The sequence below is a fragment of the Neoarius graeffei genome, chromosome 26 (genome assembly GCF_027579695.1).
Source record: "Neoarius graeffei isolate fNeoGra1 chromosome 26, fNeoGra1.pri, whole genome shotgun sequence".
In the NCBI taxonomy this organism is placed as follows: domain Eukaryota; kingdom Metazoa; phylum Chordata; class Actinopteri; order Siluriformes; family Ariidae; genus Neoarius; species Neoarius graeffei.
Window position 1 is genome coordinate 32,297,920 of NC_083594.1, and position 15,224 is coordinate 32,313,143.

At 43.4% G+C, this 15,224-nt stretch overlaps 1 protein-coding gene across 1 annotated transcript in view; it reads left to right on the forward strand.

The window, feature by feature from the left end:
• fer1l4 (fer-1 like family member 4) overlaps positions 1-15,224 on the forward strand; it is an 87,130-nt gene that overhangs the window by 39,073 nt on the left and 32,833 nt on the right. The window contains exons 30-31 of the mRNA XM_060910489.1: positions 1,121-1,237; positions 1,350-1,389. Of these exons, the coding sequence (XP_060766472.1) occupies positions 1,121-1,237; positions 1,350-1,389 (157 nt within the window). The remainder of the gene's footprint in view (positions 1-1,120; positions 1,238-1,349; positions 1,390-15,224) is intronic.

The window sequence follows — 15,224 nt, forward strand, 5'->3', positions numbered from 1 at the left end:
CCAGTGGATGATGATGATGATGATGAATCAGAAAGTGTTTGGTGCTCCTGCAGCGTGATTGCTCTCTGATTAATTCAGCACTGTGCACATTTGTAGAAACCCTACTGTGACTTCTCAGTGGGAATTCTTGACTCACTGCATGTCAAAATGTATGCCTGTGTGTGTGTCATTTGCAATTAGAGCCAACCTGATCATCATTCAGCACTGTTTATTTCTCATGATGAATTATTTACATACTAGAAAATCATTACATCAGCACACTTATTTTAATATCCACTCCTAATTACTGGGCTTTTGATGTTTTGCATTTTGTTTGATTTGCCATGAATACTGCTATCATACAGCAATCTTTACCTGAATCCTTCTGTCTAAGTTCTGGCTAATTTGCTGCTTAGACAAGGAAGCTTTTGTGACAGATGAACAGTTGGTCTGAACACGTAATGGCCACAATATCTAAATAGTGCAGTACCCAGAACAACAAGGAAAGCTCTGAAGGGCACTAAAATATGCAGTGCAAGTTTATCACCAGAACATGTAGTTCACACACGCCTATTATTAATTGCAAAAAAGAAGTTTTCAGAGACTCATATTTCAGTTTGGCATTCTGTGTAGGCTCCTAATGAAGGTACTTAAAGACCCAGATCTGCTTTCAGGCATTGCTGAGACCAAAGTGAACATAACATGGTAGTTCAACTAGCAAGTCATTATCAGCCCAAGAAGAATCTCTGAGAATCAGATGTAGACATAACATGCTTGCATCTCAGTGAAGAACAGTAAGCGTGAGTAATCATTGGACTATAACTTGGGGTCTGATGGAGGTAAAACCAACTCCAGTCCCACAGCTGCGTAGTGATCCAGCTAATTTGGCAGAGTAAACCAGCTCATGGGATGGGTAGAGAAAACCACACAGCCACACTAGCATTTGGATTACTGTTCACTTCAATTGGGATGTGCAGTACTCCGAGTAGATAATGCCAAGGAGAATCTGACCCAACTAAGAGAATAAGGGGTGAATTGAGGAAAATCTGATGCGAGTCTCAGTATTGTGAGTTTGCAGATTTCAACTATCTTAGCAGGCACATGCATAATAAGGTACCCATAATTACGATTAACCTTTCAGGCTCCGCTGAAAGCAGTCACTAAGAAGAAGGAAGAACTTGAAGAGGAGGAGCCAGAAAAGGAAGAGCTTGATTGGTGGTCTAAATATTATGCATCACTGGAGGAACTTGAAAAGCAGGTGCCAATGGCTTTGTTTAACATTTGATAGCGTGAATAAATACAGAAAAACAGTTCTTGTTCAAACAGTGATGAACACTTTCACGGAGTCAATTAGCTGTTTTCTGTTTCAGGAGGAAAAGGATGATGAGCTGGATGATCCACAAGATGGAGGTGAGCCTCTCACTGGTTAATTTCTTGAGTCAAGTTGCTTTTCCAGTATTGCCCAAAGAGTTGCATAGTAAAATCACAATAAAATATTTGAGTAAAACAAAATAAAAATGTCTTCTCCAAATACAATTTAATTTTTAATTTAAAAAAGTGCATTCTTAAAATGTTTATGTAATGTTACTGGATTACATGTTGCTCACATTAAAAACATAAATAAATTAATTTGCACAATTAATAAATAAACCCAAGCATATAAAAAGTACATTAGTATACTTCTCTTCAAATACATAGATCCATTAAAATATTTCAAAACAAAACTGTACATCTGTCCAAATATAGTACCAGTCAAAAGTTTGGACACACTCATCCATAGGTTTTTCTGTATTTTGATTATACATATATGGAATTATGTGGTAAACAAAAAAGTGTTTAAAAAAAAACATGATTCATATTTTAGATTCTTCAGAGTAGCCACCGTTTACCATTATGATGCTTTGCACACTATTGGCATTATCTTAACCAGCTTCATGAGGTAGTCATCTGGAATGCTTTTCAATTAGCAGGTGTGTCTCATCAAAAGTTAATTAGTGTAATTTCTTGCCTTCTTAATGTGTTTGAGATCAAACAGTAAATAGTAAATAATAAAAATACAGTAAATAGCCCTATTCCACAACTGTCGTAATCCATACGTCAAGAACCGCTCAACTAAGTAAAGAGAAACAACATCCATCATTACTTTAAAACATGAAGTGCCTTTTAATTAATAAAAATAAAGAAAAAACATTGAATTAGAAGGTGTATCCAAACTTTTGACTGATCCTGTATATATCAGTATGAGGCAAGGCAGGTTTATTTATACAGCACATATCATACACAATAACAATTCAGGGATCATTACATAAATACCAGCCAAGTGCATTAGGAGAAGGTTAAAAACAAAGTGACATGAAAAAAATGTAAAATAGGCAGAATTACTCAAGTCAGTTATACTTGAGTCTTTTCTGGCACCTGAAAAAAGAAGATTACAAAACAACTAAAATATCAATTAGACCTTGGGATACCAGTGCTAGACTTTACCCTCAAGGAGTTTATTAAATTTAGGATGAGCTAAAAACAATAAGGAGATTATTAAAAAATACAATTTAAAAGAGTAAATAGGAAATTACAAACACAGTGGGGAAAAAATCTTAAAAAAGGATGCTTTAAAACATAAATGTCAATAACAGTGCTGAAAACACGAGTTCAGAGCAGCCTCCCAACATGGCCGCTCCGGACTACAAGTCCCAAGAGTCACAGCGCCCTCTGTCACCTGACTATTAATCACTCCACCTGTCTTTCACCCAGCAATTATCAGCTCGCCTACTGCTGGGTTTCACGTGATGTCACAGCCGCCTCATTAGTTATTCAAAACTTTAGCTGGTGGTCTACCAAAGTTCAGTTGACAAAGCGTTTGTATGGCGAAGGTGCATTGCTTACAGGAAAAATGCCTTACGCTTGCATTGTTTTAGGTTGTTTGAATTGATCAAACCGTGAAACTGAAAAGTTTCTTTTGGGTTCCCCATGAACTAATAAAAAAGGATGAACGAACACAGGATTTCACAAAAAGATGTCGAGAAAGGTAGCTTTTGATCCTCTCACTGAAATCGAAGGGAGCCGAGTCGAAGCATGCTCAAGCTTGCAGTGATCACTTGGTGAAAGGTTTGTATAACCCTCTTAGCTATGTCCTTAGTCAGGGCTGCCAACTTTTCGAAATTCCTTGGAGTGAGATTTTTTTTTGGGGGGGGTCGACGGCAAAATTTTTCCGCACACCATGCAGTAAGTGGGAATTTTGTATTCAGTTTGATATTCACTTGTCCCCCTGCATTCTGGTGTTTTGTTTGTGGGTCATCCAGCTGGAGATGGAGGGGGGGGGGTTGAGATTTTGGATTTAGTAGATGTTCCTGCATTCTGGTGGATTTTTGGAGTGGCCTGCTTTGCCATACCTACATTCTTACACACCCTGACTTGCCAAGCCTTCAGCTTGTGGCCAACAAAAGCACCAAGTTTTGGCTTAAAAGCCCCCACACTAGAAAACTACAGATGACTGCCAATGTTCCTGTAGCCCTATAGACCTGTGTTTCAGATTTAAAGGCAAGTTCATGTTTGAAAATATTTCATCAGCTAAGCCTAAACACCTTCTGAATTGAAACTAAATGTTAAGTTTTTAATAACTGTTGCAAAAAATAAGATTGTCCCTCACTGACTATTCATTATGCATTTAAGGGCTTTCCCCACCACTGGGTTCAGCAGAAGATTGGCATGGGGAAAAATATCAACAGCAAAAGAACAAATAAAATGCTTAAACAGTAAGCAAAATGTGCATGTGCTACAAGAAACATTAAAATGATTAAGTTTGAACAGTCTTGAAACACAAAAAGCTGAACCTTGGCCATAGGTGGGAATGTGCACACAAAGTTGGGCTTAAAAATTTTGGTCATACTTAAATAAGCTATATTAATATATTTCTTATTAATTTATTTCTTATCTATGTTTCTTATTAGTAATAGAGCATTCGTCAGGGCCTGTTATCTGACAAATATTCTCCACCTGTCTTGCCCTCTTTGAAACCCTGTGTCCTCAGTATATTGTTCTCTGTCTTTTTTTTAATTATTCACAAGTTCAAGTTCTTTGATATTACAGGTGACCATGCTTTATTTACTTTAACTGAGCAATTACATACATTATAAATAATTAAAAATAAATACCCTGTAAATAAACAATAGGTATGGTGGCTAATGGCTCTTCTTGCATTTGTAATATTATCTCTTACTTGCTTTATTTTACAACATTTCCAGTATGGCTTCAAATAAAGTCATAAAGTATGATAACATACAGTAAACAAACTAAAAATGCGCCTTAATAAACGTGTGCTAAGGAGGTGCTCTCCCGTGCTGCTTGTTGGGGAAGATAGAGACTGTGGCACGGCAGGAGGCCTATAATGATTTAGCATGCCTAGTACACAGCTCTCGATATGGCATTAAATATTCTTACAACACTTATAGGCTAAAACGATTAAGAAACTTTATATAAGTTCATAATTACGCCAGTAACACCACACATTGTCGTGCATATGTACAAACCTGTCTGAGACACCCGTCTTCAACTCGGATACCTTCTTCTCTCTCCTCTTCCTCTAAATTGACGGTAGGCAATTATCCAACTTCCGGCGAGTGCAGCATCATTAGATGCGCCACCTACCATAGGGGAGTGTGAACAGAAGGGAACACCTCTCTGCCTGTTTAGCCGTGCGTAAGGCGTAATTGATCAATCGCAAGTGGTTGGCGCGACGCAATGGGTAGCCTAGATTAGATAGATAAACTAGATTTTTTTTCTAGCGTGAGAAATCGGAGGTATGGCGTGTGAGCGTGTGAAGACAATCAAATGCGTGTGTCTCACGCTCATTGCGTGAGAGTTGGCAGCCCAGCCTTAGTGTTTTCCAAGTACTTTTCTTGCTATGTGTGGTTATTTTACAGTACTTTTTTTTAGTCACAAAGCGCTAAAGTCCCCAGCTGTTTCTTTGCTTACTCCTCACTCCTCACAAAGTCTATATGCATGAAGGTCACAACAAAATTTTTACCCAGTCATACAGTTACAATGCACCGTGATCACTTATCTGTCTTGTTTAACTAAGATCCAGGTCTTTAAAGAGGTTTCTGATGATCTTTGTGAATGATTTACCTGAGAGATAAGTGTGAACACAAGTGAAAATCAAGTGAACTGTTGTTTGTTTACACTTCAACTTGCAGCGCTTCGTTGTAAAGACGCGAACAAAAAGCTTAAAAAAAAACATATTTACACGGGCAAAAACAGTACAGGATTCATTCGGCAGCGACTTGATACCGAGGTCTTGTACCCACCCACATACAAAAAAGTTGTAAGCCTCCATACTCTTCCACGCTTTCATCTGTTTTGCGGTGTAGAAGGATGTCTGCAACACCAGATAGTTCGAGATGTCGGGGAACTCGACTGACAGGTCATTTTTGAGATTGTATGACAAATCCTTCTTTCCCAGACTGTAGGGGTCTATTCCATGGCACATACCGTAAAATACCAAATAATAGCCCGGGCGATTATTTGTCTCAATCACGTAAGAGACCCGGCGCGTATTAGAGACTAGGCGGCTATTTGGAACAGGCGATTAATTCCTTCTTCACAAATACCTTCCCCAAAATCTACCTCAAAACGGGGAAAAAATCATTCTCAGATAGGCCTACTTTTAACCAGTATAACTTACAGTTTGTTTAGAGTTAGATTACAGATAGCACGGTGCCGACTTCGGGGAATTTTGAAGACGCAGAATGCATCTTCGCATGGCACAGTCGGGGTGGATAAAGGATAAATCACACACCTTTTCCTGTTAATGACTAGTTAAGCGCATGCTTTACAAAATAATCAAGAAACCACACCATTGTCTGTGCGCAGCACTGTGATTTAATTACTCTGCAAAGTTATGGTCACTTGCTATCACCCTCACCCATGCAGCCTCCACCCTTTGCGCTTCGCGATGTCTGTCAATCTGAAATTGCATGGAGGGCGCGACGTTGAAGCAACATAATTAGGGTGCGAAGTGTCAAACCAAAGGGTTTTTTCTTATGCTGAAAAATAAGTGACCTGCAGTGGCTACATACTGTCATCTTGCATCACGTTTCTCTCCAAGACGTCTCCCTATTTGGCCGATATGAGCCTATTCCCCGAGTGAGTTGGTACGGTGGCTCGACCCCGTAGAAAACTTAAAGTTCGGATGAAAGTTAGTTGAATAGGTTACTGACTTGTAGGCCTACATGTTGCCTGCCTGACGCGTGCTTCTGCCCAACTTGCACGACAGATTACTTGTTGAAAAGGCCCCTTGGATTAGATTGGCCACGAGCAGACTGAAATGCATGTTAGAACGCTCTCACCTTTTTTGTAAAGCGTCTTCCAGATCCGAATGGGTAAGGGCAAGTGAAATGGTATAAGGTCTTTAATAAAACTCAGTGTGTGCTTTGACGCATGCATTCGGCAATTTAGGTCGTTTAACAGAAGCAGCAGTCCAACCTTGGAAACCTGCAGTCCTCAATGTCACCACACACGCTGGCTTTCGTTGGGTATACCCAAAGGGGTGGCTAAGACATCTGTCAAAAGTTACGGAGTTGCATTCCTCAAGAAATATTACGGTAGACCAAGATTATAACATTGAAATGGCATGTTTATTATCACGTAACAAAATGTTGTAAACAGTATTATAGAAATAATTTCATTCATTCATTCATTCATTCATTCATATTGTTTCGGTAGAAAACTATGCAATGCAAAATCGTTTAAACACCAGAAAACCAGAAAAGTGCTGGGCCTCAAGATTCTAGATAGAACGTTCGGACGCTTTTTTTTTTTTTTTAGACCCCGGCGAGTATTCGGAACCGGCCTTTATTTGTCACAACACACGCGTACACCCGGCCGTTAAAGGGAACTCGGCGGTTAATTGGAACTCGGCTATTATTTGGTATTTTACGGTAGCAATCTTCTGAATATATCTAAAGCAAGTAGTGGCTTCTAGATTACGAACATACTCTGATAAATTATCGCTAGTTGTTTGCACTAGGCAGCCGTTTAGACCATCAATTATTTCACTTCCGGTAAAACTGCTAAGAAAGGTCACATGACTGAAACTCAGCAATATAAACTCAGCTCTCACTTTCCCACTTCACGAAGTATTGTCTAGTACTCTGTGTCTAACTTTACTGAGCCATTTGTTTTCCGCCTGACTTCCACTGTATGACCCGTGTTTATGTTTAGTCTTGAACTCGTCTCATTGTTCTCCCTGCGTTGTGTTGTTTGCTGATTGACTGACCCTCACTCATTTCCGGACTACGATTCCTGCTCTTTGATTTGGCTCAGTGTGCTGTTTGCGAAGCTCCCGGTCTCCTCTGCACCTGCATCCATAAGTACCTGCACTCTGACAGGATACTTCGCCGAACTATGGATGCGGCAGAGGAGTCGAAGCAGACTGCACTCAATGCTCAGGGGTGCTTGTTAGGTGAACGTCAGCAGATGCTCAGCGACCTCAACACCAGAATGGCGCAACTTGCTGCTGTAATGTCACAGGCTCTCCTAACATGCCCCACATTCCCCCGCTGGTGCAGCTCAGCTTATTCCTCTCCCAGAAAAGTTCTCTGGTAAAGTATCACAGTGTAGGGGATTTCTTCTCCAATGCTCACTATACTTCTCCTCACTCTCTGGGGTTTCTGACAAGCAGAAGATTGCAAACTTTCTCACCTTACTCACGGGTAAAGCTCTACAGTGGGCCAGCACTGTGTGGGAATGCGGTGGTGAACACACCTCGTCCTACGATTGTTTCCTAGAACTTTTTAAGTGGGTGTTTGACAATGAACATGAGGGAATAGAGGCCGGAGAGAATCTCCTAACAATTCAACAAGGGGACAGAAGAGTCACAGAGTACACCCTGGTATTTTGCACACTGGCTGCTGGTAGTGGTTGGAATGAGCCTGCGTTAAAAGCCATGTTCCACCAGGGGTTGCATCGAGAAATACTGAGCGAAATGACCTGCCGAGATGAACATTTGTCCTTAGATGCCCTCATTGATGTAGTGATTCATCTGGACCACCTAATCAAGAACAGGCCCTCACTGCGACCCTCAACAACTCCTTCTCATCCCACTGATATGCCGACACCCATGGAGGTTTCTTGCACACGATTGCAATGATCAGAGAAAGAAGACAGCGAGAGGGGCTGTACTTCTACTGTGGTGATTCCAGCCGCATCATTGCTAAATGCCCAGTCCACCCACCTCGGGGAGCCATGGCCCATCAAGCTAGTGATCAGCCCAGCCCAGTGAGTTCCGTAATCAGAAAACACAATCCTTTAGATTATCTGTGTTATTGAGTCTACCCATGTCCTCTCAGGGGCAGAAGGAAATCTCATCAACTGCTTGGTTGTCCAAAGACTCAACCTGTCCACTGACAATCTACAAAGACCCATTAAAATAAAAACTATCGACAGGGGGCCCACTAGAGAAGGACTGATCACTATGCCACTGCTCATCTCCAGATTCAGGTGGGGGCCTTCATTCTGAGTACATCTCACTCTTCAACACCTAAACAGCTAACCACAACATCATTCTAGGGCAGGGGTGTCCAAACTGATCCATAAAGGGACATGTGGCTGCAGGTTTTCATTCCAGCCATGCAGCAGCACACCTGACTTGGCTCATTCAATCAACTGAACTGTCTTCACACAGTCAAATACTTGCAGCCACACCCACCCTTGATTAAAGGGTGGGTGTGTCAGTTGATTGAATAAGCCAAATCAGGTGTGCTGCTGCATGGCTGGAATGAAAACCTGCAGCCACACAGCCCTTTATGGATCAGTTTGGACACCCCTGTTCTAGGGTATCCCTAGCTCCAACTCCATAACCCTGTAATTTCCTGGCAGTAGAAGGACATCTTACAATGGTCATCAACCTGTTTTAGGAATTGTTTACAATGCCCTCAACTGGCCATCTCATCTACCTCTGTGGAGAATCCTCTACCTGATTCTCTTGATAACATTCCAGCCTGTCATCTTGACCTGAAGGAGGTTTTCAACAAAGGTAAAGCATGTGGCTTAACCCCCTCATTGTCCCTATGATTGTGCCATCGACCTCCTCCTGAATCTATCCATTGTCCCTAAAAGAACAAGGTGCCATGGAGGATTATGTTCAAGAGGCACTGAAATAAGGTTATATCAGACCACCTACCTCTCTAGCATCTGCAAGCTTCTTTGTGGAAAAGAAGGGAGGGGATTTCTGACCCTGTATTGATTACTGTGGACTAAACCAAATCAGTGTGAAATATCCATATCCACTTCCTCTGGTGCCTTCAGCCTTGGAACAATTAAGATCATCAAAAATCTTTTCAAAACTGGACCTTCACAGTGCATAAAACCTGGTATGAATTCGAGAAGGGGATGAACAAAAGATGGTCTTTAGCACCGCTGGCCATTTTGAGTACTTGGTGATGTCTTATGGCCTTTCTTCAGCACCAAGCGTCTTCCAATGTCTGATTGATGTTTTAAGAGACATGTTGGAGAAATTCATAATTGCTTACATGGACGATATCCTGATTTACTCCCCAGACAAAGACAGTCATTTAGAACATGTCATATCTGTACTATCCTGCCTGTTTGAGAACCACCTCTTTGTCAAGGCAGAGAAGTGGCAATTTCATGTCAATCAGATCTCTTTCCTAGGGTATATAATCAGTTCTAAGGGAGTAAGCATGGACCAGGTGAAGATCTCAGCAGTCACATCATGGCCCACACCCACATCAGTGAAATAACTACAATGCTTCTTGGGCTTTGCAAATTTTTACTGGCACTTCATTTGGGGCTTCAGTACTATCGCCGCTCCCCTAACCTCTCTGTTAAAGAACTGTCCATGTCACCTCCAATGGAACCCAGCAGCTGAGGAGGCTTTCAACTGGCTCAAGGCAGCATTCACCTCTGCTCCCATTTTACAACATCAAGACCCTACCAAACCTCTACCATTGTATAGGTAGATGCATCAGAAACAGGAGTAGGTGCGCAGTGATTCAGGGAGAAGCCAAAATTGCACCCGGTTGCCTTCTTTTCCAAGAAACTCATACCTACAGAGAGAAACTATGACATTGGTAATTGAGAGCTCCTAGCCATTAAACTAGCTTTGGAAGGGTGGAGACACTGGCTGGAGGGTGCCACACACCCATTCGCAATTCTAACTGACCATAAGAACTTAGAATACCTGAAGACGGCAAAACGTTTCAACCCAAAGCAAGCCAGGTGGGTCCTGTTTTTCACTCAGTTCCGATTCACAATATCCTACCACCCCAGTTCCAGAAATACTAAGGCAGATGCTCTTTCTAGAATCCATAACCCCTCACCCCATGCCTTGGAACCCACTCCCATACTACCACCAGAATGCTTCATACAATCCATTACTTGGGACATAGATAAGAAGATCCAACAGTCCCCCCCAGATTCTTACATGGTCCACCTGACCTCAGAGGGAAGCTCATCACCTGGGCCCACTCTTCCCCTGCCCCAGGTCATTCCAGCAGTCATCACACATCAACTCATCAGGAACAAGTATTGGTGGGAGAACATGATTTCGGACATTAATCATTTTGTTTTCTCTTGTTCAGTGTGTGACCAAGCCAAGATACCACATGCCCTACCTGCCAGGAAACTATGCCCTCTCTCAGTGCCTCAGAGATCCTGGTCACACATAGCCACAGACTTTATCACGGACTTACCACCATCACAGGGAAACACAGTCATCATGGTAATCATTGACAGATTCTCCAAAGCTCAACGACTCATCCCACTACCTGGCCTACCTACTGCTTTCCAGACAGCCAAACTGATGTTTAATCATGTCTTTGGCTATTTTGGTATCCCTGAGGACATTGTAAGTGACCAGGGTCCTCAATTCATCTCTAGGTTTTGGTCCAATTTTATGGAGAGATTAGGCATATCAGTAAGCCTCATGTCCAGCTACCACCCACAGTCCAACAGTCAGGTGGAATGCGCTAACTAGGAGGTGGGTTGTTTTCTGAGAATATCCTGCATGAGAAACCAGAAGGACTGGGCACAGTTTCTCCCATGGGCCGAGTATGCACCCAGTTACCAGCCATTGACACCTGGTTCAAAAGAAGCCAACAGGTGTGGGAGGAGCTTCACTAGAGGCTGGAATTAGTAAATGCCAAGTATAAACAATACACAGATAAACACAGAACTGAGAACCCAGAGTGTGCTCCAGGAGATCAGGTATGGATCTTCACAAGGGACCTAAGGGAACCAAACAGGTGTAAGAAACTGCAAGCACGTTACTTTGGCCCATACTGCACAGGATCAATGAGGTATCCTATAGGCTAGAACTACCACCTTACAGCAGAATGGCACCTACCTTCCATGTCTCCTGCCTAAAACCAGCCATATAAGGTCCCCTAGCCATGGATACACCCACCCAGGAGCCCCTACCCCCAGACATCGAGGGTGAACCCATCTACCAGGTAACTAAGATCTTAAACTCTTGCCACAGACAGGGTCAGCTAGAATACCTGGTAGATTGGGAGGGCTTTGACCCTGAGGAACGAAGCTGGGTGACTTCCAGGGGCATATTCGACCCCCTCCTGACTCAAGAGTTCCACAGTCAACACCCTAACAAACCTGCACAGAGAAGGAGAGGGTGGCCAAGAAAGATAGTTGCTCCCAGAGGGAGCTCTTCAGGGGGGTTCTGTCAGTAATGATGCTGCAAACATGAGTTTGGAGCAGCCTTCCAGCATGGCTGCTCCAGACTACAAGTCCTAAAATTATGCTGGTAATGAGGACATCATCGTCCCGCTGCCACCCGGACATGAAGGCGTCGTCGTTGTCCCACCGCCAGGTCCTGACCAGGACCATACCAATGCACTTGACAGAGCTTGAGCCCATGCCTGAGTCCAGTTCAGAGTTCAAGCCAGAGTCCAGCCCAGAGCTTGAGTCATCCCCAGAGTTCGAGCACACTACCAGCCCTGAGTCCGAGCCAGATCCTGAGCTCAAGCTTGAGTCATCTCCTGAGCTGGAGCCAGAGTCCAGCCCACAGCTCAAGTCATCCCCACAGCCCAAGTCCAGTCCAAAGCTCGAGCCCACTTTCAATCCTGGATCTGAGCCAAGTCCAGGGTCCAAGTCAAGTCCAGAGACTGGCCGTGCTTCCTGCCCAGAGCCCAAGTCCAGTCCAGAGCCAGCATCATCTCCACAGCTTGAGCCCAAGTCCAGTACAGAGCCAGAGCCATTTTCAGAGCCCAAGACCAGTGCAAGTCAGGAGTCCAAGTTTTGTCCTGAGCCTGAACCTGAGCCCCCATTAGAGCCAAGAAGGATGGATTGTCACTCCCAAAGGGAGCTCTTTGGTGTGTGTGTGTGTTTCTGTCAGTCCTGTGCGCTGTGGCGCGTGCACCTGAAGAACTCTCAGGCACTCCCCGGGCTGCGTGCACATCAAGCGGACTCTTGCACGCATGCCGTTAATGACGCACACCTGAACATAATTAAGGAGCTATATGTGCACCTATATATAGACTGTTTAGATGCACTATTGGTGCAAAATATTATGCTACATTAGTACACATTACTGAGCCTTGTTACCCATGTTTGATATCCTGGTTTCCTGATTCCTGTACCTGTTCTTCATTCCTGTTTTCTTGTTGCCTGTGATATCCTGTTTGCACCTTGTCTGACCCTTGGCTTGTTTTATGTTTTGGATTTTGCCTGCCAATTTGAACTGTTTGCCTGTGTGTGTTTTGCACTGTAAATAGACATCACTTTTGCACATACATCTGCCTCCCACTTTGTACCTGACAGAATACTTTGACAAACGGTGGATGTAGCAGAAGTATTCCATTATGCCATTCCACGCCGCTTCCAGGTCTCCATACCTAAGCCCCTCACTTTTTATTTCTGGCGGCGTATTGGGATTGAAGCCCCAGCACCGTACTATGGAATATATCCTCCTGGGGGATTCAGTCTGCAGTGTAATATTTTCTACTTGGACCTCGAAGAACCCAAGCCACCAGAACCAATCTGGGTGAGCTTCATGATCACGCTGATTGCTGGACAAGTACGCCAATGGGTGGATTACCTGATCCGAGTAGAGTGCCCGTGCCTGTGGAGCTCACAGACTTTCTTAGCCATGCTCCAGTTCATCGATGAATCTTTAGAAAAGGAGGACCCCCATAAATTTTTTTTTTTTGGGGGGGGGCCTATCATGGCTATGGCCAATGCAGTGGCAGCGGAGGAGGCCATTGCTCCAGAGCTCCCTCCTAGAGGCTGTTGTTCCAGAGCTGGTTTCTCAGCCTGCATCAGAGCCAGCACCTGAACCAATGTCTGAACCAGAGCTGGCATCAGACCCAGCACCTGCAAGAATACCTGAACCAGAGCCTGCATCAGAATCTGTGCCTGAACAAGAACAAGCACCTGAACCAGAACCAGTGCCAGAGTCAGAGCCAGCTTTAGTGCCAGAGTCAGCACCAGAGCCAATGCCAGCATCAGAGCCAGTACCAGCTCCTGAACCAGTGCCAGAGTTGGAGTCATCTCCAGTGGCAGAGCCTGTGCCAGCATCAGAGCTAGAGTCAGTGTCCGCTCCAGAACCAGTCCCAGTGTCAGAGCTGGTGCCAATACCAGCGTCAGAGCCAGCACCAGCTCCAGAACCAGTGCTACTGCCAGAGTCGGAGTCAGAGTCAGCTCCAGTGTCTGCTCCAGCACCAGTGTCGGCTCCACAACCAGTGCCAGCACCAGAGTTGGAGTCAGAGTCAGCGCCAGTGTCTGCTCCAGAACCAGTGCCAGCACCAGAGTCTGAGCCAATGCCAGAACCTGAGCCTGTTCCAGAACCAGTGTCCAAGGACGATGGCGCTGCCTCAGTCAAGTCAAGTTTATTTGTATAGCGCTTTTAACAATAAACATTGTTGCAAAGCAGCTTTACAGAATTTGAATGACTTAAAACATGAGCTAATTTTATCCCTAATCTATCCCCAATGAGCAAGCCTGTGGCGACAGTGGCAAGGAAAAACTCCCTCAGACGACATGAGGAAGAAACCTCAAGAGGAACCAGACTCAAAAGGGAACCCATCCTCATTTGGGCAACAACAGACAGCATGACTACAACATTAACAGTTTTACCATGAAGTCAGTTTCAATTATGTCTGAGTTTCTGATGGTTTCAGGTTATGTTGCAGAATTCTAAGGTAGTCCTTTTTCATTATTTGTGCAATGCACTAAAAGGCTTTTTCTTTGTTCATGTGGCCAGCTGCAAGCTTTAGTCAAGCTTGAAGGTATCTATTTTAGACATTAGGTGTCAATTTTCTTCCTTGGAAAGTGGCCTCTCAGCCCATGGAGATGTAAAACTTGCTTGACTATAGACAGTGACACTGGGTTCCAGCAGATTCCAATTCATGGCAGTCCTGTGCCTTGCCTGGGTTGTTTCTGACAATGTGAACCAATTTTCTCTCAGCTGAGGGTGACAGTTTGGGTCTTCTTTCAGCAAAATTGCTTGGCAAAATGGCTACACTTTCCAATAACTTGTACTTGCATACAGTTGTTTGAACTGATGATCTTGGAATCTGCAGTTATTTAAAATGGCTTCAAGAGTCATTCTTGAGCTGTGTAAATCTATGATCCTCTTTCTTAAATCTGCACTGAGCTCCTTGGACTTTCCTATTGGTCACTCCAGTGAGTGCTGTCAAACAAACTCTTTTTATGTCGATAAAGAGAAGCTACCTGTACCAGCTGTAGTCAATCATAATCACTAACAAGAAGTTAAGAGGCCTTGGCAAGCTAAAAGACATTTTGGAACTTTCAGCACCACTGAATTAATAATCTAAGTAGGCATATCTAAATTTTTGATCCTGTATGTATAGTTTTGACCCTGTGTTGGTTTCAGAAAACCCAAAATAAATTAAAACTTGTGAACCAAATTCTGTGTGTGTGTGTGTGTGTGTGTGTGTGTGTGTGTGTGTGTGTGTGTGTGTTAAAATGCATGTTGTACACTCATTCTGCCACAGAAAAAGAACAGTTCAAAGAAATCACTAAAAGCCCAACACTGCCATGATATTCATGTCTGTGTATGTAAACCTCTGACCACAACTGTAGTTGTCAATGGTGACAAAGCAGCTCCAACCTTCTAAATAAGACCTAAACCAGTTAAGGACTCTTCTAGAAAGTCCTACTCAAGTTTACAACCTGTTTATACATATACTATTATCTACAGTGTCTAATACAGCACTAAGGTCTAGCATCAACAGAACTGATATTTTACCTGT